The sequence below is a fragment of the Lissotriton helveticus genome, chromosome 3_1, assembly GCF_964261635.1.
Source record: "Lissotriton helveticus chromosome 3_1, aLisHel1.1, whole genome shotgun sequence".
Classification (NCBI taxonomy): Eukaryota; Metazoa; Chordata; class Amphibia; order Caudata; family Salamandridae; genus Lissotriton; species Lissotriton helveticus.
Window position 1 is genome coordinate 816,249,252 of NC_136061.1, and position 25,484 is coordinate 816,274,735.

The window sequence follows — 25,484 nt, forward strand, 5'->3', positions numbered from 1 at the left end:
CCCTGAAGTCCCTACTGCCTCCTCTCATCCAGTGGGAGCCACATTGCTTCCACACACAAGGAGCAGCTAAAAATGCTGCTCTCAGCATGTGTGAGCAGTTCTTTAATCTGTTTTCGATGAAAAGTCTGCTCCAAGCGAGCAGGAGGAGTTTTCCTGCTCCCACCAACTGGGAGTCCGCCAAACAAGAGCAAATAGCAATGTCCTGGGGGCTGGTTCCTCTGGAAGTAGGGAGCCGGACTTGAGGGGGTGGCGGTCCCCAGGACCATATATGGCTTCAGAGGGGGGGCCACGTGGTCCTCCTCCTTTGTCATTACAGGGCCTACCCCGGTGAGGTGGTGGTCCCCGTGGCCATAAATGGCCCAGGAGGGGGCCGCAAAGCCACCCTCCCCCTTTTTGTACTATCAGCCTGGTCCCAAGTAGGTGGTGTTCTCCAGTGCCTGAAAGGGCCATGGAGCGGTGTCCACACGGCCCGCTCCATTCATTTACATGTTTGTGGCCTCACCCCAGGGAGGTGACATCCCCCAGGGCCGTAAGTGTCCTGAGGAGGAGAACCATGCGGTCCACCTCCTTCATTTTACTATATTGGCCTGGCCCCAGGGAGTAGGCGGTTCCTGGTGTGATATCGGCCACAGGGAGTGGAGCTGTATGCACCGGCCTCTCAAAAATATATATTATAATATGCCCCCAGACCCAGGCCCAAACCGGGGTCTGAAAAACAAAGAAGCGCGGGCGACTGTACTTCTAAAAAAAAAGGTTTTTGCACGGATTTACACCGAATTTGGCAGAAAGCTAGATCTTGGTCTAGAAAGATCTTTTTGTAATTTGGTGCAAATCTGTTCAGTATGTTTTTAGTTAATTAAGACATTAACATTGTATATCTAGGGATGCTGTTCCACTCATGGGGATCCACTGATCCAGAGCCATAAGCAAGGCCCTCATTGGCTGGCTGCAACCTGAATAAATAGAGGCTGCCATTTTGGTTCTTGGCAAGGCCCTCAGGGAGAAACATAAATAAAACCACACATAATGGGACAGGATAGAGGCATCATCACCCAGTAGGACACATGGAGGGGTCTCTGAGAGACCCATCATGGGTGAAAGATTGTCCACATTTAATTTTCTTATCCACTGATCCACCAGAGCTCTCAGTGGGATCACCAGTGAAAATCTGTGATGGGTCCGTGGTTCTGATACCTGCACATTGTGAGAGGCCATGCGCATCTTGGGTTTGGGTGCATGTGGGGTAGTTTACTGCAGGCTGCGGCCAACCCTACCATGTTCCACCGAAGACCGCATGCAGTGGTGGCTGTCTCAATGTACGATAATTATATTACTTTACGTTGAAAATAAATTCACTGAAAAAACTCAAAGGTTACAGGGATGTTATACTTAGGGCCACATTTTCCCAGCAGAAAAAAATAGAATTTCTGCAGTTATAATTATAGTTATACTCATCTGAAGAATTTTTAACTCGGGCGGTTAAGCAATTTTAAGTAATGAGTTCTAGTTTCCTAGCATAAATATAAAATTAAAAATTACTAGAACTGCAGAATTTCTATGGTTTTGTGTGGGTAAAAAGTGAACCTAACTATTAGGTCCCTGTAGCCTTTGTTTTATCAGTGAAAAAACATATATATTCTCTTAGAAACAAAGGGTAAAGTAATGCTCTAGTTAGGTGAATTTGTCAGCGACAGCATTAATGGTTTGAAATAAAAAAAACACAGAAATTCACCAGTTACAGTTAGCAGTGCTAACTATAACTTGTGCCTCTGCCATTCTCTGCTTATGACCTTACATATGACACAACTCGTGCTGTGTTCTATGACATCATTTATGACATAACTGATGACTCAAATGACATCACTGATGACAACACTGATGGCCTCTTCCAATTAGTGTGTTAGTTTGTTTATAGTTAACATAGTGGCTGGTAAGTGCTATACAACATCTCTACCTAATTTTGTACAACTTGGGTCCAGCAAATGTGTGTAAATGTTTACAAACCACATGTGGTCCTAATGCAACATAGATGTGCAGCGGTATTGAACATGTTATAAATCTTTGCATTTAAATGTCTATCTGTGTGCAGGTGACAGTTGACTTGTATTAATTATCTTTCACACACGTTTTGTGGTTCTTCAGAAAAAGTTTCCAAATGGAAAGCAGCATTGTCTTGTTTTTTTTTGAGCAAATAGTTTCCTTTTTGACAATTGTTGTATACAGTGCACACTGTTCTTAGTAGATTCTTTTTAATACTTTCTGGTGTATTTCTCATGAGAGTTTCACTGTTTACAAACAGTGTGGTATAGAATAGACTCTCTCCATAGAGTAAACATTTTCTACAGTACCCAATTCTCAACTGATATCAACTTTATATCTCAATGTAGGTTTGGTGATTGTCAGGGGTTGGATACAGATAACAGCTGTCTGCAGTAGGGCATTTGTTTTGGAACTGACATTCACTATGTGTAGGAACTTGGCTTGGCTATGTACAGATTGAACACTCTACTCAGTGAGGGTTTCCCATACATCTGTCATTGATTGCTGATGATGGCACTAATGATGCCTGATATTCTTTTGAGCTATTTTGTACTTACTTTCAAGTGTCTATTGCCATAGCAATTTATCGAGAATATTTCTGGAAACGAAACTTGGATGATGTCATCAGTGATGTCATTTGAGATGTCATCAGTGATGTTATAAATGATGTCATAGAACATGTCATGAGCGATATCATATGTGAGATCATAAGCAGTGCATGGGGGCTCATGTTACAGTTATAGCTGCGAACTATAACTAGTGAATTTCTCAGTTTTTTTTGTTCCAAATTTTAATGTTGTCACTGAAAATTTCACCTAACTATAATGTCACTTTAACCTTTAGTTTTTCATTGAATTTCTAGTTTTTTTTTTTAAACATAAAGTGATACTTCATTACCATACTTAAATGCAACCCCCGCCGTGCACAGCTTTGGCCTTGTGGAAACCCCAGCAGGCAAGCAACCCCACACTACGCATACCCTCTGTGATAATGTGCATGGTAGAGTGTGGGGAGGGACTGGCCTCTCCTTTCAGACCTCTCTCTCAGATGAATGGTTTGCATAGTAGGGTGTGGGGAGGGACTGGCCTCTCTTTTGAGATTTCAATATCAGATGACAGGTGTGCGTAGTAAGGTGCATAGGGAGTGATTGGCTTCTCCGTCAACTCATCACAGTACTTATGTCTTACACATTTGGTCTCAATAACAAGGTCAACAATATGCATTTCTACTAGTGGAGTATATTGAGAACTCACCTAATCCTTTTTACTATTCACGATTCCGCAAGATCCGGATTTTTTTTAAAAGCAATATACATTTATTTTCATCACAGCTGTTATGCCTTAGAGACATCCTTTCCAAATCTAGTGGGACAGGATGCCTTTCTGGTGCTCCCTTATACAGCTTTTTTTACTTCATTTCCACATCACCTACATTTTTTCACAGTAAACAGTAACAGCGGGCATTTCATTTCTAAACTCTAACAGCCAGCCAATCAGAGTGTTCACTCTCACTAGACCAGTGGGAGCCTTCACACTCCATGAGAGCATGAAGGCTCAAGGGAAAATGGGCCTTTCGACCAATCACAGGGCTCCATTTTTTAATTCACTCTTACAGGATGCTAACGAGACTCTTGTGAGCCCAACTGTCCAAATATTGGTATTTTTTACCCTTGTTATCTACTGAACAGATTTACACCAAATCACAAAAAAGCACAACCCACAGACCAAGATCTAGCTTCCTCCCAAATTTGGGGCAAATACTTTCAGCAATTTTTCTGATGTCACCAGTGATGTCATCAATATCATTTGGAATGCATTTGTACCATGATATGTGAAATGATGAAAGTCCATGTTTGGGGAGAATTATAGTTTTTATGGTGGGCAAAATAGTTCAAGTTTGTGTAGCAGATCATAGATAGTGAATTTCAAGGGTCTATATTCTTTGATAAAGAACCATAGTAATACTTCAGCAACGAACTGCTCTTTGGCCAAATCTCGCACCCAACCACTGTTTCTTCTAACCAGGCCCAGGCCCTGAAGATAAGGCTGATAACATATTTTTTAAACCATTGTGAATTTCATGAATATCTTGAATTCCAAAATGTATGTTTTTTCAGAAACTCAAAAGTTCAGGATATTGGTGCCTAATATTGAATGTAAAATGAAAGACAAATTCTCCAGAATTTCACAATATTTGTGAATTTCCCAGACAAGAAGTGCATTTTTTACTTTTTTCATACAAATGGTCCACACTTCTGTGATTAATCCTATGTCCCCATTAGCACTTAGAACAAGTCATCATGCCACCCCTTTCATTTGTAAAGTGTTTTTCCCTCCCATGCAGAACTCCCACATATTGCCAAATTTGCAAATGTCAGAATGGCGGAAAAATAATTGAAGCAAGTAATCAGTCAATAGAATTTTTCAAGACATGTAAGTGTGTTTGAAAGAACTCACATATTTCAAGATTGTAAGATTAACAGCCAAACATTCTCTAATTTTTTTTAACTCCTTGCTGCCTGTTTATCAAGTTTTTCGATCACTATTGTAAAAAACACTGATCAGTATTACATCAAATAAAAAAGCATGCTTTATGAGACGTGTTCTGCTTGCGTGCCAAATTTGGTGTAAGTCTGCTCAGGTGTTTAGTTCTGACCTACACAGCGCTTGCTTTAAACTGGGTTAGTTGCCACCCATTACTTACCATTAGTTGACTTCCATATCACTCTTATTTCCTTGCTTCTTATTGGTCAGCACCTCTAGCTTCCTCCTGGGGGATCGTGTGTGTACCTTCGATGGAGCATGGACCAAGTACAGCCTCCTGTCTGCGGTCCAGTGTCCTTCCATTGGCCACAAGCGAATGCCGGCACTCTTCTTTTATGTTTTTACATGCACGTTTATAGATTGCATGTGTCTGCATTCCCTTTCTTACACCCTGTCCTCCTGCTGTCTGTTCACTGGCCACCCCATCCCTCTGCTGTCCATTCTGTTCCTCCACCTCAGCCTCCTCCAACTGTCTTTTTTCTGTTTCAGCCTTGCACTTTCTATTCTACCACCCATCCGGCCTCCTCCCGCTATCTGTTGTTTATCTACTCCCACCCTCCTTCCACTGCCTGTTCTGTTTAATCACTCCCAGGTCCTCCTCCCACTGTTCGTTCAGTTTAGCCACTACCTCGCCCATTCTGTATAGCCACCCCATCCCTGCTCCCACTGTCCATTCTATTTAACCACCCCATGCCCTCCTCATCCTATCCATTCCTGTACATATTGCACAGCAGCACAGGCTACTGTGCAGCATGGCTTATAGGGAACAAAGGTATGATGTGGTCAATTCTGGCCACGTCATAACACCATCATTTATTTTATTTTACTTTAAGCCAAGTTGCACAGCAGCATGCTATGGACAATCACACAAAAAAAGCGTTTGGAGGAAGCCAACTCTGCGCTTAAGTAATGAATCTGCTAAACTGATACTTTTAAGCCAGTTTTCCTTCTCCTGTTCCCCCTTGCTTATCATTGAAGGCGTAAGACATATATTTACTGTCATAACCCCAAGTAACTCAGTGCCCTAGATCTTAAAGCTACTGCGCATGTTTGCTTAACATGCTTCAGGCTGCACAAATATCAATAGATGATAGATTGCCAATGTAATGTTATTTTTACTACTCTAATCTAATATCTTTTTAGAAATCCTATATCTTTTTAGAAAATGACACTGCTATGGCAGTCTAGTATGAGTGATTGTGCTGCCCCAACTAGATGCTCAACCATCATACCAACCTCCCAAGATTAAGCCATGAGGTTCGACCCTGCTATGCCTTAAAAATGGATGTATGACGTTACAACGCATACTTTTACAACGCCTACCTTTACATCGCAAGTTTTACAATGCATACCATTACAACGCTTAGTGCTTTGGGGCGCTGGATAGTGAATAGTTTAATTTACTATTCCAACTCCAGTCCCCGTGGATAGTAGGGAAGGTGTTGGATAGTACATTAAACCTATTTCCTATCCTAGAGCGCCCCCCAGCGCAATGCGTTGTAATGGTTTGCGTTGTAAAAGTTGCGTCGTAAAGGCACTGCGTGGTAAAAGTTGCGTTGTAAAGGATGTTTACCCTTAAAAATCAATGCCTAGAATGGAGGCTCTTGAAATGTGTTGTCGATGCAGTCATTGTAGAATATTCTAGTAGGAAGGTAATGAGACCCTTGATTCAAATGTTGTCAGGTACTGTGAGAGCCGAACCCCAATAATCTACTGAACCCCAATAATTTATGCACCCCAGTTTTTACCTCTGGCAATCCAGCTCCGTTGTTCATGTTGATCTAGCGGTAAAGTAGACCACCCATGCTGGCATTAAACCAACTAATTAGCAAAGTAAAATCCAAATATGAACTGGGACCACTCAAAATCTAAGTTCTAGATTGAAAATAAGTTAAAAGATTTATTGCAGAATTCTTAATAGAAATGATACAGACAAATATATAGATTGTCATGAAGGCTGAGATATAGAACACACAATCAGACCCCGATCCAGATTCTGTATTTAAGCTTTTAAATATCTACAGATTTTAAGTCTCAAACTTATAAAGAATCCTGACAGCGTTCTAAGGAAGAAGAAGAAAGTCTCAAATCAGTCGGACAGAGTCTTGGGAGAAAAATGAGAAGTTGTCCCTAAACCTTCAAAACACGAGGTTTTTATACACATTTTATTCATGAACAATCAAAAAAAGCTGCGGTTCCAGCACAGGATAATCATAGTCAGATTACATTGGCAAATCAAAATCAATTTCATAATAATTAAAAATTCTTAGCACTTTACTTATTTCTTAAAGTTAAAGAAATCCTTCATTTTGCCTCCTCAGCAACTGCACTCCAGAGATGTATAATACGTTATGAAACATTTGACAAGCAAAAGCTCGTAGAATTATGTTTTACTCCAAGCCCACATAGAAATTTCGAGAGGAAATCCTTCAAATTGATACATAGAGTACATAGAGGAAAGCTTTATTCACAATACATGATTTCTAAAGACCATCAGCATTTACATCATAGCACTCTGTGCTCTGTGGAACGGCGAGGAGAGAAGACTCATGACGGGTCTCTGATCAGGGAGCAGAATGAGCAGGAGCAAGATGAGCAGAACGCAAGAAATTTCATCCATTCTAATAAAATGGAGTCTTGCACAAAAATGTGACATAACTATACTGTTTTATTCATCACACTTCTTGTCAATATAATCAGGTTATTTCAAGTGCATCTCCATTAGGTCATCAGTTATGACCATATACATCATTAAAATCACTACTTGCTCAAATAATTTGTCACTCTAAATTTGCACATAAAAAACTTTGACAACCTCCCCCCTCTCATTATTTTTCAATAATCACTAAATATCCCATCGATTAATCAGCCATTAGTTAGTAGATATCTCATTCTTTTTAGGCAGTCAAACATTTTCCCCCATCATCTTTAATTGTTGATACACTCGATCCTTGTAATCTTCCATTTCCAAATCCTTCAATCTCTTCCTTTTTCTCAATGTATTCTTAGTCTTAATCCTACTATAATGTCTGCTAACCACACACTTCAACAAATGTAATCAAAGAAATAGAATAATTGCACAAATCTCTATGATTATTATAGGTGTTAAGACTGATGGAAAAACACCACCACCAATATTACCTAACCATTCACCTACTCTACCAAAACTGCTTCCTACCTCACTCATCCAAGATCCTACAGATTCCCATGGACATGGTTCCTCCAAGAATCTAATCTTGTGAGTTGAAGTAGTTATGTAAGTAATGAGAAAATCAATAGCTCCACTATTATCAGGTATGTGAGTAACACACCTCTTAGCCTTAGTTACCTTACAAACTATGGGGCAGATTTATGATGGTAATGCGCCACGTTTACGTCACGCAACTGCGGCGTAAACGTGGCGCATCCCTACGACCCATTTACAACGTGACGCATCTAGACAGATGCGTCACGTTGTAAAGCCCTGCGCCACTTGTGGGCGTTCCGGCGCAGGGTGGGCGTTCCGGGGCAGGTGCGCCTCGCAAAAGTGGCTGAGTGAAATCTATGAGATTTCACTCAGTCACTTTCAGGCCAATGCTGCGTCAAAACCTTGCGCCTGCTTGAAGCAGGCGTAGGTCTTGATGCAGCATTGGTCAGATAGGGCACCCCCGAGCCTTGCTGGAGCTGCGTCGCGCTTCCGACGCAACTCCAGCAATGCGCCGCCTTTACGGCACAGATGCGTCACGCATCCGTGCCGTTTTTGCCCATGGTGCGCCGCATTGTAAATGCGGCGCACCATGGGAGACGGAGCAGCGGCCCAATATGACTGGCGCATCCCTGGGGATGCGCCAGTCATCATAAATCTGCCCCACAGCCTTTATTCGCCAAAAGAATAGCTAAAGCAAAATGACTCTGCATAACCATAGCCCCAGTTGGTACCATTTCTATATTTACTAATTTAAAATAATCTGCTGTATTTACAGCCAGTCTATCTACCACTGTAGACAACTACCCAATCTTCACATTATTCAATGCCACACCCATAAAAGGAAAAATAGCCCCAAAAATATCGAAAACTACTTGTCCACATCTTTGTTTCAGTCTCTTCAAACTATCTTCATCCATCTACCCATCTGCATGATCTATTCTAGGAAAAACTAAAGCCAAATAACATTACCCCATTAGTAGCCTTCTCACAGACATAAGAGATTCCCCTAAGTGGGTTCTCCTCTAAACAAATGATCCCCGCTGATTTCATAAGATCTGTCACACACACACACACTCACCTATAAACTCTACTTTGTTCTTTTTCATAGAACTACACCTTACCATACACATCTCACTTTTCTTTTCTTGCTCCTTTCTCAATCTAGGATGTAAACCTGAAAGCCTAATTATTATTCACTCATTACTTTCAAAACAACTTTCTGCTCAGCTATATTTTTCACTTTCACTCCTCTTTTATTATATTCTCTAATAAAATCACACTGGTCATTGCTCAAAATACATAAATAATGTATTTCCAAGTTAGTATCAAGCCTCTTTTGTTCAAGCACTCTCATATACTCACTATGCTTAATTTCTCTATTCTCATTAATGGGCACATTTTCTAGAGATACATTAAATTCAGTCAAGGAAAAGGAAACTGGTCATGATAAAAAACAGCAGCAAACATATTACAGGATAGTGAATATGACATTTCTGTCTGGACATATGATGAGACTTCTCCAGCTAATATAGGAAGGTAAGCACACACAACACCTACTAGTCAAGTCAATCAGCTTTATTTCGATAAGAAAAATATCTTAAAAGCATTACATCAAACAACAATTAAAAACCATGATATGTACAGTCCATTGGCTAATCGATTAAAAATATGTACTTTCCAATAAATTAGATAAAAAAAGGTCTAAATACATGACCACAATTAAACAATTACTTTTAGCCGTTTAAATCTGATTGACCAAGCCCAGCCGAGGTGGATGTATGACATTACAACGCATGCTTTTACCACGCATGCCTTTACAACGCGGTTTTTACAACGCATGCCTTTACAACGCATAGCGCTTTGGGGTGCTGCATAGTGAATAGTTTAATTTACTATTCCAACTCCAGTCCCCATGGATAGTAGGGAAGGTGTTGGATAGTAAATTAAATCTATTCCCTATCCTAGAGCGCCCCCCAGCGCAATGCATTGTAATGGTTTGTGTTGTAAAAGTTGTGTCGTAGAGGCACTGCGTGGTAAAAGTTGCGTTGTAAAGGATGTTTCCGAGCCGAGGTATTTGGCCATGGCACAAGCATACAGGGGCCGGGTGTCAGACATCAAAATTCGCAAAGCGACTATATGATGTCTGGTGCTTAGCTCCCTACATAGGGGTTTTAGCCACCTAGACCTTGGGGTTTTATAAGCCGGACATTCAAATAAAAAGTGGGCAACAGACTCCACTCTGGAAATACAAAATATACAAAAGGGAGAAGTTTGTGCCGGGATATTCCAGCAAGCAGACAATTCTCTCAATGGTAACAAACCCACCCTAAACTTAAAGTACAAGGCCCTATCAAGGGATTTTGAGATCAAGTCCAGGTAAGGTTCGCAGAGGGCCACATCCTTTATCCTAAGGAACTCAGTGGTTGTCCTGCTTTGCTTGGAATTGGAGCTTAATTTGTTACCTACCCACTGCCAATACATATTTTTGAGGACAGCTTTAGGGGGAGCACTTCTAGATACCCAAGCATCCCCAAGCCCCAGATCATCAAGCAATGTTTTGACATCATTGAGCCACCCAATTGTAGACCAGCTAGGCAGTGACAATATTTCCAGCAGCCCTTCTGCATAACTGGCAAGTTCAGGAACCCTCCACAAACGAGCCCACAATAGTAACAGGCGAAGTTGGGCCTGGTCTCTAATCGAGCGGCAGCCCATATCAAGCAGCAGAGGCAACGTAGAGGTGCTCTGGGGGAGGGACATCAAATACTTAAAAAATGTATTCTTCGATTTGGAGAGATGATCAATGTTGTTTAGTCCCCAGAGTTCTGCCCCATAAAGTGCTGCACTAACTCCTCTTGCTCTATAGATGTCTAAAACTGGGGCAATAGGTCTAAATGATGACGAGCGCTGCTCTTTAAGTAGAGCCCCCACGACCCTTTTATGGCCCAGCAACATTTTCTGGAGGTGAGGACCCCACTGCATGGAATGAGATAAACGGATACCCAAATAGTCAAATTCCTTACCCTTTCCAGGGGCACGAGGTTCAATACAGGTGGTCGACCAAGCTTCCTGGGTGGATTCAATACCACATACTTGGTTTTATCGGCATTGATTATGAGCCCCCTGCTGGTACAAAAAGACTGAAAATTGTCCAAAAGGCTCTGTAAGCCCATGGGGGACTTGGAGATAAGCAGGGTATCATCAGCGAATAGGAGAGTTGGTATTTTCTTGCCCTCCAGGGAGGGAGCATCAGATGGTTTATTTAAAAGATGCTCCACCACTCCGCTCACATACAATGAGAACAGAGTGGGGGCAAGAACACAACCCTGGCGGACACCCCTATTCACTGTGATTTTAGCGGTCTTCTGGCCCTGAGTACCCCACCTTACCTGAGCAAAATTCCCAGTATGCAATTTCACCATTAAGGACAGAATGTATGCAGGGATCCCCAAGTTAGAGAGTATCCCCCATAAGCGATCCCGAGGCACCAGGTCAAAGGCAGTCTTCAAATCGATAAAAGCGAGATAAAGACTGCCTTTGCCTAGAACAACCACCTTCCAGTATATGAGCATCAGTCTAAAAACCTGCTCGATAGTCCCCGTGCCTGACCTGAATCCAGCTTGGAAATTCGAAAGGATTTTGTTCTCAATCTCCCACTGGAGCACTCTCCCAAGAATCACCTTGCCAGCTACCTTCTGGGTGGAATCTATAAGGCTTATAGGGCGATAATTTGCTGGGTCGTCCCGAATGCCCTTTTTAAAAATCGGGACGACCTCGGCCCCCTTCCAAGAAACTGGAATCGCTGCACCATTAAAGGTAGCATTAAGTAGGGTTGAGATAAGCCTCCCCATTCTTTGGAATTAAGGCGGAGTAAATCGCCCGGTAACCCATCGGGCCTGCTGCTTTATTTGGCACCAAAGATTTGATCACATCTTCCACCTCCTTAGCTGTAAAGGGCGTGGCCTCGCTCTCCGCAGAGGGGCCCAGAGATGGTAATGTAATCTGCCCCTGCCCATCAACTAGATGGGCAGAATAGAGTAAGGAAAAGTGATCAAACCATACTTGCCCAGTAATGTTGCATGTAATAAGAGTGCTATCGGGCCTGTTCCTGGTCCTTACCAAGTTCCAAAAGCCACCGGCATCCCTCCCCGCACTGGCTGCCTTTAGATCGCATCAAAACTGGTCATCCAAGTCCCTCCTTGCCTCCCTAATGGCGAGCCTATAATCTTTTCTAGCGGCCTGAATCAGCTCTGGATCCTTCAGCTTAACAGCCTTTACCAGGGCTGTTTTCGACTTCCGGCACTTTTTAGAAAACCAGCCCGAATTAGACTTTGGTTTCTGGTGCCCCCTTGCCGGGGAATCCCTACATGGTTTTATAAATAGGTTTCCCAAAGCATTGGTGGTATAGCAAAAGAGACCAAAAACCTCTGAGGGATCCAAGGTGAAAGTGTCGAGCCTGGTCATGGCCGTTTCCATCAAAGCCCCTATATTCTGCACCAACCCCATATCTAGGGCCACCGTGCATCATTTAACCCCTTCCACGCTCATGACGAGCTGGGCTCGTCATGAGGTAGCCTCCTCGCACGCTCATGACGAGCCCAGCTCGTCATGTAACATGCGCTTTACAAATTCTCAGCGTGCGAGCGGAATTCCGCCCGCACGCATGCGGTTAAGATGCCTCCCTCCATTTGAAGGGCGAACTTCTGAGGTAGTTTTTAATTGTGGCTCATGTAGATCATTTGTGAACAGCCACAACGAGTTTAAACTTAAGGATAGCGGATTATGATCACTATCCACGGCAGACAAGACTTCCATGTCACGCATGCAACTCCAGAGCTTCAGATCGAGTAAGAAGTAATCTATCCGTGACCAGTGGTCTACCCTGTTGAACGTATGGGCACCTGAAGGGCCTGATGGTGTTCTACCGTTCGCTGCCCTCAAACAAAATTCTAAGGTTAAGATGTTAAGCTGAATGGACCGTTGGGACCATCTCTTAATAGGCGGAATAGTAAGGGCAGGAATACCCCTTATAGCATCCGCATCGGAAGTGCCCAGAATGTCATCAGCTGCAAGGGGCTCAAAGGTACAGTTAAAGTCCCCTGCAACCAGGACATATAAGTTCTTGCTACACTTGCTAAGCTCCTCTCCAAGCATGGAAATAGTTGGAGATTGAGAGCCACCTTTAATACCTCAAGCGTAAATGTTAAATATCTCCAGTGTGCGCCCTCTACGTGGTCCCATGACTGACAGTCTTAGTATATCAGGGGATTTGGATACAAGGTGTCTGGCGTGGCAGCCCAGGGAAATACTAATCCAAATGAGGAGGCCTCCTGAAGGGCGACCTCTCCGGGAGTGGGGGAGGGTTGCTGGTACGAAAAACGTAGTGTAACCAACCTTGTGGCAGGGTTCCACACTCCAAGTCTCTTGGAAGATACATATCCCAAAAGACTCGATAAATTGGTTCTAATCAGGAACAGCTAGTTTCCTAGAGATGCCTGCTATATTAAAACTGAGGATCCTCACATCATTACTCACAATTGGTTCCTCAGCGGGGTGCATAGTAGCAACCGGAATAGGCCCAACACCAGTCTCCATAAACGTGTCCTTCCACTCCCTAGTCCTGCAAATATTCTGGGGAACCAGCGGTCCAGCAACAGGATTGGGCCGATCAGAAACCCAGCCCTCAGGGACCTCGAACACCTCAATTTCCCCATACAAATCCATATCCTTTGGAGGGCTCTCAGCTAGCTTAACAGTGGAATGAGAACCGTGTCACCAGCCATAGCCCAACCTGTGTACCGCTCGACCTCCCTTGGGCATATGACACTGATGGTAGTCATAATCAGCTTGAGGATGGAACATATTGTCCCTCAGGCCCCTAGGTTGGTAACTAGCAATGGGTTGAAAACCGGGGAGAGTTTGGAAGTGGCTAAGTTCGTATGTGCCAATTCCTGAATTCCCTAAACTAGGCTGAAGGTTGCAGATATACCTAACCACCCTAGGATCCCTAAAGTTAGCCAAAATGCAATCTCCTGACAGATCCCTAGTCCTATTCCCAACCCAACTAACACTTCTCACATGGAGAACCTGACCATCAAATGAATTGGGAAGAGGTCTATTTTCATTTAGCCAGAACATCGTTTTATTTTTAAGTTCGTTGTACGATTCCTGGTAGCCAGGCTTGCGAGGTGGTACCCCAGTAAGCACGACTACATACGGCTGGCATTCTGGAGGTAAGTTAATATGGGGGAGATCAATATTGCCTTTATTAGCTATGATAGGGATATGTGTTAGATCAGATTGTTTACCATTTAGGCCCTCGCTATTTCCCATTGCAATGTTGGAGACCTTACTCTGTCTGGACAGTCAAACTTTGGCGGCGCCTTTTGGACCCTTTATCCAAAATAGAAGTCTTACTAGTTTGGACATTGGTTTGAGTGGATCCACCTTGAGTAGGGGAGTTGACGCACACCGGGAGCCCTGTACCTTCCTCTGGTACAATTCGCCCCCTCTCCTTTGGAGATGTTAAATCCAACTGCATGTCTTTAGGTAGTAAGGACTTAAGTGAAACAAAGTTATCAAGGGTGGCCTGCTCAAATCGATCAAGCCTCTCGGTCAGAACTTTCACCCTTTCGAGAACCGGGAGTATAAGATATTTCAACATTTTCTCAATTTGGTCTAAAGGGGGCAATTGGACAGGGGTAGCCAATGTGGTAGTGGGCGCTAGCTTTCCGCTCTCTGGCTCTCTCAGGGTACGTGTCGCCTGAGCACCAGTCGGAGGAAACCCTTGCGGAAAAATATTAGTGTGGTGGTTCCCATCCTCCCCCCGCACTGTCGATTTCACACTGCCCTTAAAACGTTTGCCCTTAAACTTCTTTGAGGGTTTTAAGTGACCAACCCTTTCATAGTCTGTAACTCTTTTCCGTTTAATGGGTGTAAATCTAGGTCCGCTATTAGACACTGCCTTTAAGGGTACACGCCCTGAACGGCCCTATATATCATGTGCTTCCCCCGTTCGCGCAGCGGACGGGCGCAGCGGGCGCGCCGTTTGCGCGCCGAAGGCGCGCCTAAGGCAAGCCCGTCTGCGCCCGTCTGCGACCGGACGGGCCCAGGGCCCGAGATGCCGCCCTTTCCATCACCTACTCCCCTGCTTCTCTCAGAAATCTCCAGCGGCCCTCTTGTGCCCTTTCATCCACAATTTGGGATCGTCTGGTGTCTCTCGGCATCTCGGCCGACCTGCCTGCTCCCAGACTCACCCGGGCATTCGTGTCTGTCCCCACCCCGCCCGAAACCTGTATCTGTATCCTGTATCTCAATACACGGTCTCTCCCTCAACATCATGCCGATATCTTTCTTCTGTTGACGGCCGAGAATCCTGATATCCTGCTGCTTACTGAGACCTGGCTGTCTGATCTTTCCCTCCCGGACATCCTGGCTGCCCTACCCCCTAATTATTACATGCTGAACGCCAACCGGCCTAACGGCCGCTGTGGCGGTGGGGTGGCAGCAGTCATACGCAAAGACTTACCTTTCATCACGTCTTCTTCACTATGTCTCCCTGATGTCGAGAATCTCGTCATCAGCCTGGCAACTGAAGCTGGTGCCCTGACCCTTATTGTTCTATACCGTCCCCCTACCCCTATGCCCCTGTTTCCCGCCACTCTCTGCGAGCAGCTCTCTGCCTTAATGACTTCTTCAGCCCGTGTCGCCATGTTTGGAGATTTCAACTATTGGTTCAATCACGCTGACGCTGGCCCTCATGCCATCGAATTGTTCGAGGCGCTTCTTAGCCTTAACTTGACTCAGCACGTCACCTCCCCTACTCATACCGGGGGTAATATCCTAGACCACATCTGGACACAGGGGGTGTCGCGGTGTCGCTTTCTGGCCCGACTATCTCCCCTTGTGTCTGGTCCGATCATTCATTGATCTAATCTTCCATTTTTGTAAAGGGTCTGGTTAGGCCTCCTCCTTTAGATGGAGGGGCCTCTCGGAAATGGAAGACCCTTGATTCATCTGCCTTCCTTTCCTCTCTTGCTGAGACCCAGCCTCCAACTTCTGACACCTCAGATGTTAACATCATGGACTTCAACATCTCCCATTGGCTCACGATGGCTAGCGACCTATTCGCACCCTTGTCCTGCTTCCCTCGAACCCGTCTCAATAACTCCCACAAATGGTACAACCCTGCCCTGAAACAACAACATCTCGAGCTGCGCCAACTGGAGCGTAGATGGAGGCGTAATTACCTTAGCTCTGACAGGGAAGCGTATGTGTCCGCACGGAAAGCTTATAAAAAAGCCATTATCATAACCAAGTCTGCTTTCATCTCCGAGAGAATTTTAACAGCTCCCAACAAATCCAAAGAGATCTTCAAGGTCCTCGGCGAATTAACATCGGACGCCAGGACACTCCCGAATCTGCCTCCCTCCTCAGAGTCATGCAATGCTTTAAACTCCTTTTTTATCGACAAGATCATCACAATTAAAAATTCCATTCCTCATTCCCTTCCCACTGCCACAGCAGCATCCTCCCCCGTCAATAACTCTACCCTGTCCCGGTTTCCCACACTCGACTCGGAATCTCTTGCCAAGCTGTCTACCCGTGTGAAATCTGGCTCCCCCAAGGACTGCTGCCCCCCCTCTCTGCTCCGCGATATCTGTCACACCCTTCCACAATGCATTCTTCCCTTACTTAATTCCTCCCTTAACTCCGACATAGTCCCCAGGTCATTTAAGGAGGCCGTACTGGTGCCCCTGTTAAAGAAACCTGGTGCTGACCCAGCGGTCCTCGCTAACTATCGGCCCATCTCCCTCTTGCCCTTCCTGTCTAAGATCTTGGAGGCTCATGTCACGACCTGCCTCTCGCAATTCATCGAGGAGTCCAACTTCCTGGCAATTAACCAGGCCGGTTTTAGACCAGCCCATTCTACTTAGGCTGTGATTCTCGCCGTGCTGGACAACCTCAGAAGCAACGCTGACAGAGGATTACCCCAGGCATTAGTCCTACTTGACTTATCGGCGGCATTCGACACGGTGGACCATAACATCCTAATCCACCGTGTCGAGTCCGCCGGAGTCTGTGGGCCTGCTTTGTCCTGGGTTAAATCCTTCTTAGAGGAGAGGTCTCAGGCAGTTAGCTTGGGTCCTTTTAGCGCCACCAGCGTTCCGTCATCTTGCGGGGTCCCTCAGGGATCCTCCTTGTCCCCCCTTCTTTTTAATTTGTATCTCCAACCCCTTCTTCACTCTTTAGGTAGATGGGACGTCACCGTGTTCAATTACGCGGATGATTTGCAAATTATTTTCCCACTCACCTCCCCTGACGCTGCTACCAACTTTCAGACGGCCATGACACACATCCAGCACTGGATGAATCAAAATCAATTAAAGCTCAACCCGGGCAAGACTGAGCTCCTCCTTCCTGGGAGAAGTGCCCCTTACTGGGGCCCTCAGTACTGGCCCATTGAGCTCGGTACACCTCCTTCTCCGGCTGGGTGCGTAAAGAGCCTCGGGGTCATCATTGACTCTGGGCTCACTCTCAAGGCCCAGGTGAGTGCTGTAACATCCTCCTGTATGTTCCAGCTATACAGGATCCGGAAAGTTGCCCACCTCCTGACTCCCGAAGCCTTGTTACAAGTCTTAATAGCCTTGGTGATGTCCTGGCTGGACTTTTCTAATTCAATATACCACGGCCTCCCCAAATCCCAGCTGTCCAGGCTACAGATCGTTCAGAACCAGGCTGCTAGGCTTGCATTCAAAATCCCCAGATGGCAGTCGGCCCAACCCTTATTACATCAACTCCACTGGCTACCAGTCAGTGAAAGAATAGTCTTTAAGGTCCACTGCCTGGTCTTCAAGGCTCTCACTGGTCCCTCCCCTGCCTTCCTGAAGTCCCTAATTACTCCTTACTGTCCCTCTCGTACCCTGAGGTCCACCCACCTCCAGCTTCTAGTCGTTCCCCGCTTTAAACTTACTAGATCTGGTGGTCGCAGTTTCTCTTGTCTGGCCCCTAAGCTGTGGAACTCTCTCCCACTTTCACTTAAGACTTCCTGTTCCCTCCTCTCTTTCAGGAAATCCTTAAAAACATTGCTTTTTTCCCACCTCCACTAAATTCCTTCTGTCCAATCTTAGGATCCTATCAGCGCCAGGAAACTCATGGTGACAGTGCGCTCAATAAATGCCTCATAACATAACATAACATAACAGGGGGTTCCTTCGAGGATATGAAATTGCTATGGGGAACTTGGCCCCCTACAGATGGACTCAGAGCAAGCCCCAATGTAGGCTGTGAAGACGGATAAATGCTACAATTAAGGGCGTTAAGCCTATCCAGGCTGGCCCTGATAGCTCCTATTCTTGTCAGATCTGGACCAGATGTGGCTTCGTCCGGCAGCTCATCTATCTGCACTGGGGATACAACCAAACCCAGGGGTCCTAGGGAGGAGCGCTTTTGACTAAGGACCTCATGTGAAAGACGGCCCTCTGTGATGGCAATCTCTTTTTCAATAACAGAAAAGGCTCTGGTAATAAACTGGTCCATCACACCAATTACAGTACCTCCCCCAGCCCCCTTTCCCTTGCCAGATCGAGTTGTCATTGGCATCAGCAGGCACACTAAGCTTCAAAACAACTACCACCAGACAGCTAAGCTGCAAGATGTATCACAAATGCAATACTCAATGGAAATATGTTAGAGTACAAATTGGGGGGGGTGGACCAGCCCAGCCTCAGGCAGCCCCAGACGGCCACAGACGGCCCGCCCTTGTCCCGGGCTTCTCCCGGGACGCTCCCGCGCAGCGGGTGCCCGGGCTACTGATATGTCACAGGAGGGATCCAGAGGGCAGAGTCACAACGCGGGACCAGGTGGTGTTGATGAAGCAGGGACTCCTGGTAGATTGAGTCCCTGCAGGCATTCTCAGCGCAATCTCCTTCAGTTGAGGAGCCGCCCCAGGTCGCCGGCGCCAGCAAATGCCCAGGGAAGTGTACACTCTCGGCCAAGTGGTGATTCACTTCCATCAGTCTATGAATTAAGCTGTCCCTCTGGATCTCTCTCCGGTTCACAGTACTTTTGTTTGTCTTCAGTCATTTCTCTTCCAACAACAGTTTTTAGTGCTTGGTATTCTAAAAGGCTTTCACTTGAGCCCAGTCCTGAACTCTGTTTTGAACCTAAACTTGCACTTTGATTAGTCTTATCTCTTTCTGCTTCATACACAGTGAATCTCTTTTTCCTGAAAGGGGTCTTTGTCACTTACATTTTCAACTTCAATTTGTCATTGCTCCGATCTGAGGATTCTTCTTCCTGCTGCCACTCATGCTTTGCTCTTTTGCACTGCAACAGCTGTTCACTGTGATTAGTCTGTAACTGGACTTCAGAAGTTTCAGGTTCTTTATCAGAATGCCCATTCACCTCAGACCTTTGCTTTTGCAATTCATATTCACCAGTTCCAGAACAATATTCACCCCCTCCCGATTCACTCTGTCAACTCAAGATTGACTTTGAGCAAATAGTGTATACCTTGATTATTCTCATCCACTGCTTCAGCTATTCTCACTCTTTTTGTGTGAGCCGCCTGGATTCACAGAGGCACATCCACACATTTGAAAGCAGTGTTGGTCATCAGCATCACTTTATCAGGTTCCCTTCTACATTTCATTCAGGCAGCCCTGACGAACATGTTTGTGAATTACTTCCAAGTCACACACCTTAAGTTCATGATGTATCCTTGAAATATTCTGTTGCCACATTCACCTGATGAGAGACAGATTTCACCATATCAGCCAGACGTTTGAAATAATCTAGCATGATTATTGAAATGAGTGCAGTTGAAGGTAAATATGTAATATTCAATACCCACAGAAGGGGCAGGGATGGTAGCTGTCAACTGGTCACATTGCCATAGAGGAGCCATTCACACTGAAATGCTAATTAACATTTGAGTTCACCTTTAAAAAAAGGCGCTGTCCCACGCTCCCGTTGTACTCGTTGCACTGTTGGGTTCACCAAATTGCTTGTCAGGAAACCTCGTGATAACCAGGTCACCACTGCTATCATCAGCTTTCGGGAGAACGCTGCAGCACTATGCTCAACCAACAAGATTTAGGAAGCCTTCTATGATGCAGCATTCAAACTTTCAGACGGAGATAGCTTTGATCCATTTTCCAGTTGTCCATTCTGCAAAAATCACCCCTCCTTCCTCTGTAGGTATTGTTAGGACCAAGAAGAATGATCATAGTACGCATTTCCTGCTCCATCTTGTTGGTTTACACTGCCTGCCTCATCTAGTTCAAAGTCAGCCAGCCTCAACCATATTGCAGCACATCTTAAAGCCCCTTTGTCTGTCCTAAAATCATATTTGGGCCCATGGGTTTCAGGGACAAGTATCTCTTCTGGCTGACAGTTACAAAATTTGAAATGGCAAAAAAACTGGAGGGGCATTTTTTTGAAATACTGATTCCATTTGCAATCGGTGTGGGAGGGGAGAGTCTTTCCAATGGTTGGATATTTAGACAACACTTCAAGCACAGTAGTGGAGTTTAAAAGTTACCTTTTACTTATGGGTTAACGGATCGGATGATGAACCTGTCCTACTGGTAACCGAGCTTTTAATATTAATAGTTATGTTATGCTAATAACGTCTATGTTTGACTGTTCTGTAGTTATTACAGAATTTCACAAAGCTTTATCATTTTTTTCAATAGACAACCACTTGAGACTTGCCACTTTTGAATGGGTGCTGAGCAGGTGAGTAATGTACTTTGAAAATAAATGAAAATTAATTTAGCGACTCTAAATGCTGAAGGTCGGTCTGGCTTGATTAATGATTTAAATCCTCCTTCTATCTCTTCTCCAGGCCAAGATATGGAATTAGCGTCGAGCACACCTTCTACACGAAAGATCTTATTCCTTTTCCTCTTGCAGTTTGTCACTGCCATCTGTGTGTTCCTTTATGTTCAAATATCCAGTAACTCTAGGCTCTTTGCCTGTCCTTCCGAAATGGACAAACCTGTCACGGATGAAGGGATGACAAAGGTAAACATCCTTTTGTGGACTTGGCCATTTGGGGAGAGGTTTCCCTTGGATAAGTGCTATTCATTTTTTGGGATTTCAGGTTGTTTCTTGACAGAAGACCGAAACTGGTACAATCGAGCAGATGCTGTGATTTTCCATCACCGGGATGTGTTCAATTCAAGAGAGCAGCTCCTCCTAGAGCCAAGGTTCCCCACTCAACGGTGGGTTTGGTACAATATGGAGTCCCCAAGCAATGTCAGAAACCTAGATAAAATGAACAATCTTCTTAATATCACCATGAGCTACAGACAGGACTCTGATATTTTCACCCCTTATGGTTGGCTGGTGATGCATAAAGAACCTCAGAACTTCAGCATCCCGGCCAAATCCAAGCTCGTGTCATGGGTGGTCAGTAACTGGAACCCAGCCTCACGACGTGTGCAGTACTATGAGGAGCTGAAGAAGCACATACAAGTAGATGTTTTTGGGCGGACGACTCAACCACTGGACAAAGACCTGAAACATTCCACCATTTCCCAGTACAAATTCTACTTGTCTTTTGAGAACTCTGAGCACCAGGATTACATTACAGAGAAGCTTTGGGACAATGCCCTGCTCTCTGGAACGGTGCCAGTTGTTCTCGGTCCCACACGGGAAAACTATGAGCGCTTCCTGCCTGCTGAGGCCTTCATCCATGTTGATGACTTTTCAAGTGCCCAGGAACTAGCAGATTACCTGACACTATTAGACTCAGACGATGAGAGGTACAAACGCTATTTTGACTGGAGAAGGAATTTTAAAGTTATAGGTGAATTCGACTGGAGTATTTATTATTGCAAAGCATGTCAGTACCTGAGCCAGAATCCATCATACAAAACGATCCCTAGCGTGGCCAAGTGGTTTGTATGATCAGTCAAGTCACTCCATCAGGTTTGAGAAAGAGTCATCCTTAACTCTGATCAATGTTGGACGCTTTGATCCATGCTGAACACTAATAATGATCTAAGTGACTGTCTGTAAAGGAGATAAGCACAGAGCATTAGAGGACTATGTGAGGAAACTTATTATTGATAAATCTCAGCGACAGTAAGTGATTACGGGTGGGCATATTGGTTGGGAGGCAAGCACGCTGGGATACTTGAGGGGTTGCAGGACACTCTACTGCTTATACCTCATTTGTAAGGCCTCTTTTATAATGTGAAGTATATTGTAACACATTAGCCTGCTCAACTTGCTCAAGGCAGGTAAAATAGCTCTATGTACTTGCGTGTCACTTACAGATGTGTCATATTCCTACTTGCTCAAATTGCCATCTGAAAAAGGACAGCACGTTTCATTGGATGTGCTCAAGCTGTAGCATGAAATAGCTTTCTGAATGGTGCATTTCATAGGATCAAGACAAGTTCCAGCAGAGCATAGAGATTTCTATGCATGTGGGTCTGCACAGGGAGACCCATTTTAAAATTTCTGATTCATTGTTCTATATAGGCACTTTTTGAGCACATAGATGGATGTGAGTGCCACTATTTTCTGCCCTCCCAATCCCAGTTGTAGACATTTGAAGCCTTTTTTAGAAAATACCTTTATTTTTCAGTTTGCGAGTCTGTCCACCCTATTTCAAGTGAAAGAGTAGAGGCGATGCATAGTCGGCTAGTTGCTGGCCATACTTAGGATGCTTATTATTAGATCTTGAGAAAGCTTTGACTTGGTGGAATGGGAATTTTTATTTGCCGCACTAACCCACTATGGCCTTGATTAAACCTTTATCTGGATGAATAAGCTACTTTTTAGGGAACCTATGGTGCGGGTAGGACTGATACATATATATCGGCTTCAATCATGGTGGGAAGGGGAACTAGGCAAGGATGCCCGCTGTCCCGCTCCTTTTTTCATTAGCCATAGAGCCACTAGCAGGGGCAATTCGCACTGGAGGAGCAGACTGCGGCATCCCTCGTGGGGATAGCATACACATGATTTCACTGTACGCGGACAACATCCTTGTGTATGTTAGAGATATCCAATCGATCCCCCCTCTACTAGTGCGCGCTTTGGGAGACTTTTCTGCCTTGTCGGGATTGAGAGTTAATGTAGCAAAGTCATAGTTGTATCCTTTCAACAGCGCATGTCCGGACCTGATGTATACACTTAATGGGGTAAGCATACAGTGGAAGTCCAATGCCTTCTCCTACCTGGGCATAGGGAAATACCGTCAGCAGACAGACCCACAGAAAGGAAACCTGGGCAGAGCGTTGAGAGTTGTCTGCCTCCACAAGTTCTTCTGGGAGACGCTGCCACTATTTGTGGCAGGCTGGCTGGCTCTCACAAAAATGGTGGTCCTACCGCGATTCCTCTACTATTTTGCAAACGTTCCCATTTATATCCCTCCGCCCTTCTTTCACGCTCTCGAGAAAACAATCAGAGACTTCCTTTGGGATAGTTCCTGCCACCAGGTAGCTATCAAGAAACTCTACCTGCCGACAGAACAAAGAGGTCTTGTGGTGCCAAATATGGAATAATATTATCTTGTGGCACAGCTGCAATGGGTGGGCCGGTGGCTGGCCATGGTTCCTAACTCCCCTGGTTACCCTGTTCCACCCCTGTGCGAATTCAGAGCCACTAACACCCCTGCAGCTCAATACGGCATACAGATGTTATCGAAGGTGCTTATATATCACCCGGAGTGTTACACCATATGCACCTGCTTTGCCGCTGCAGGGCACGCCTAGAAGGCAATCGATAATTACGGCAACTAAATTGTGTGGGAGGTGGGGATTCTAAACATGGAAGACCCTCCCTGTATCGGGAGGGTGCCCTAATACCATATGCCACGCTAATGGTGGCACCCAGGCCAATTCCTGTCGCATTGTTCGCTTTTAGTAGCCCTAGCCGACAAAGGGGGAAACATGACCAACAAGCCCGCACCACATCTCACAATGCAGTACTTGCATGTGATGGGGCAAGGTGGACACCTCACTCTGTGGTTTGCCACTTCCCTTGGACAGCACACTGCAATCATATGGACACCATTGAGACATCACTGGGAGACGGACCTGAAGCACCCACTCATGGACCCCGTGTGGGTCTCTGTACTGGATGGCCCTGTACATTTCCCTAGGAATGTGCGCTTCCACCAGATACAATACTACATCATGCAGAGAACATATGTCACCCCAGCTAAAATCAATAGCTATTTCAATTGTGTAGATGCTGCCTGCCCTTGCTCATAGATGCAGACCTGCTGCACATGTTGGGCGGATGTCCGTGCTTTCGGGGATACTGGAGTGCGGTGGCGGATGCCCTCTCTCGTTGCATGGAATGCACGTTTCCTTTGAATGGAAGACCTTTTTCCTTCACCTTTACCGTAGAAGCAAAAAGCACAAGGTGACTTCCTGCTTCTCAGATCTGGGAATGACAGTAGCTAAGTGGCTCATCACTAGAAAATGTAAGTCCCCTGAGACCCCTCACACACTGGCCTGGAGGCGCTCTCTACTCACGTGGGCTAAAGCAGAAAGCGCAGTGCTACATCAGGAGGACACACTGGGCATTTGTAGGACCCCAATTGCCACAAACTGGGATGCGATTCTAAGTGAGCTGCACAGCAGCCATAACACCTTAGTAGGCACCCAGACCCCAAATGACAACAACGCCCCGAGCACAGATTGGGGCAGACACATAGGCCCTGACACAGATGTAATTGAGGATCCATTACTGGTGGGCGCGCTCATATATCGCCTGACACAGGTTTAACCGCATCGATGCGGTGCATTTTCCCGTTGTGTGCTGGAAAATGCAAAAACAAATGTTCCATGACGAGCTGGGCTCGTCATCAGCGTAGCAGGAGGCTACCTCATGACGAGCCCAGCTCGTCATGAGCGTGGAAGGGGTTAAGGGTGAACTTCAAAATGATCCAACGAACAAGAGCAGAGACGATACATTGATGTGGGGGACCAGGAAGCACTCCAGTTAGACAAACAAATACCTGTTTTGTTTTTACTTTGTCCCATTTCATTATTGCCCACCTCCGCTGTTAGCAGACCACCACACAGTCAGCACTTAGTGAGAAAACAAATGGGATGCACCTTGGAACTAAGTAATTGCACATAGCACCAGAGGTCAGCATAAAAGGTGTATATTAATTCAGTATGCTCAAATGATCGCCAACACTAGTGGTGCAGATATTTCGTGTCGCCCCTGTACTAATGTAAATTGTCTACTAAATAATTCGCGAAAGATTGCTAAAAAAGAATGTGATTTGCACTGTGTATGTCTGCTTTGTTTAATGAAAATCATTAAAATCTGATTCAAACAAAAAAAGTGCCATTAAAACTGATACATAAAATATGCACATATAGATTTTTAAACATCATCAATTACATTAAGAATACTGTGCAAGGGGGCTTGGCCAAGCTGCGAAGCGCGATGGCCGCAGCTTAGCAATGCTCTGTGACTCCCTATCTTCCCCCGCCTATCCGCTACATCTATCCGTAGTCCAGCAATGGAATTTCTCTAATGGAAGGCTTCCGGTACTCGATCCTGCAGTAGCGGGCTCTGTGCTTCGACCAGAGACCCAGAAAACGGCACGTTCTCGACTGCAGCCTGCTGATGGTGCGCGCACCTTGACCATGCATGGAGGTTGAGATGACGTGCATGCCCAGGCACCCCGGAAGCCAGAGCCACAAACTTCGGATCGGCACAGCCAGCAACCA

General features: G+C 45.3%; 1 protein-coding gene across 3 annotated transcripts in view; it reads left to right on the forward strand.

Moving 5' to 3' along the window:
• LOC144822997 (3-galactosyl-N-acetylglucosaminide 4-alpha-L-fucosyltransferase FUT3-like) overlaps nucleotides 1-24,505 on the forward strand; it is a 72,326-nt gene extending 47,821 nt beyond the window's left edge. For all 3 annotated transcript variants that reach the window (XM_078681097.1, XM_078681096.1, XM_078681095.1), the window contains 2 exons: nucleotides 20,469-20,511; nucleotides 20,621-24,505. In XM_078681097.1, the coding sequence (XP_078537223.1) occupies nucleotides 20,629-21,687 (1,059 nt within the window). In that variant the 5' untranslated portion in view covers nucleotides 20,469-20,511; nucleotides 20,621-20,628 and the 3' untranslated portion in view covers nucleotides 21,688-24,505. The remainder of the gene's footprint in view (nucleotides 1-20,468; nucleotides 20,512-20,620) is intronic.
• The last annotated feature ends 979 nt before the right edge of the window (nucleotides 24,506-25,484 follow it).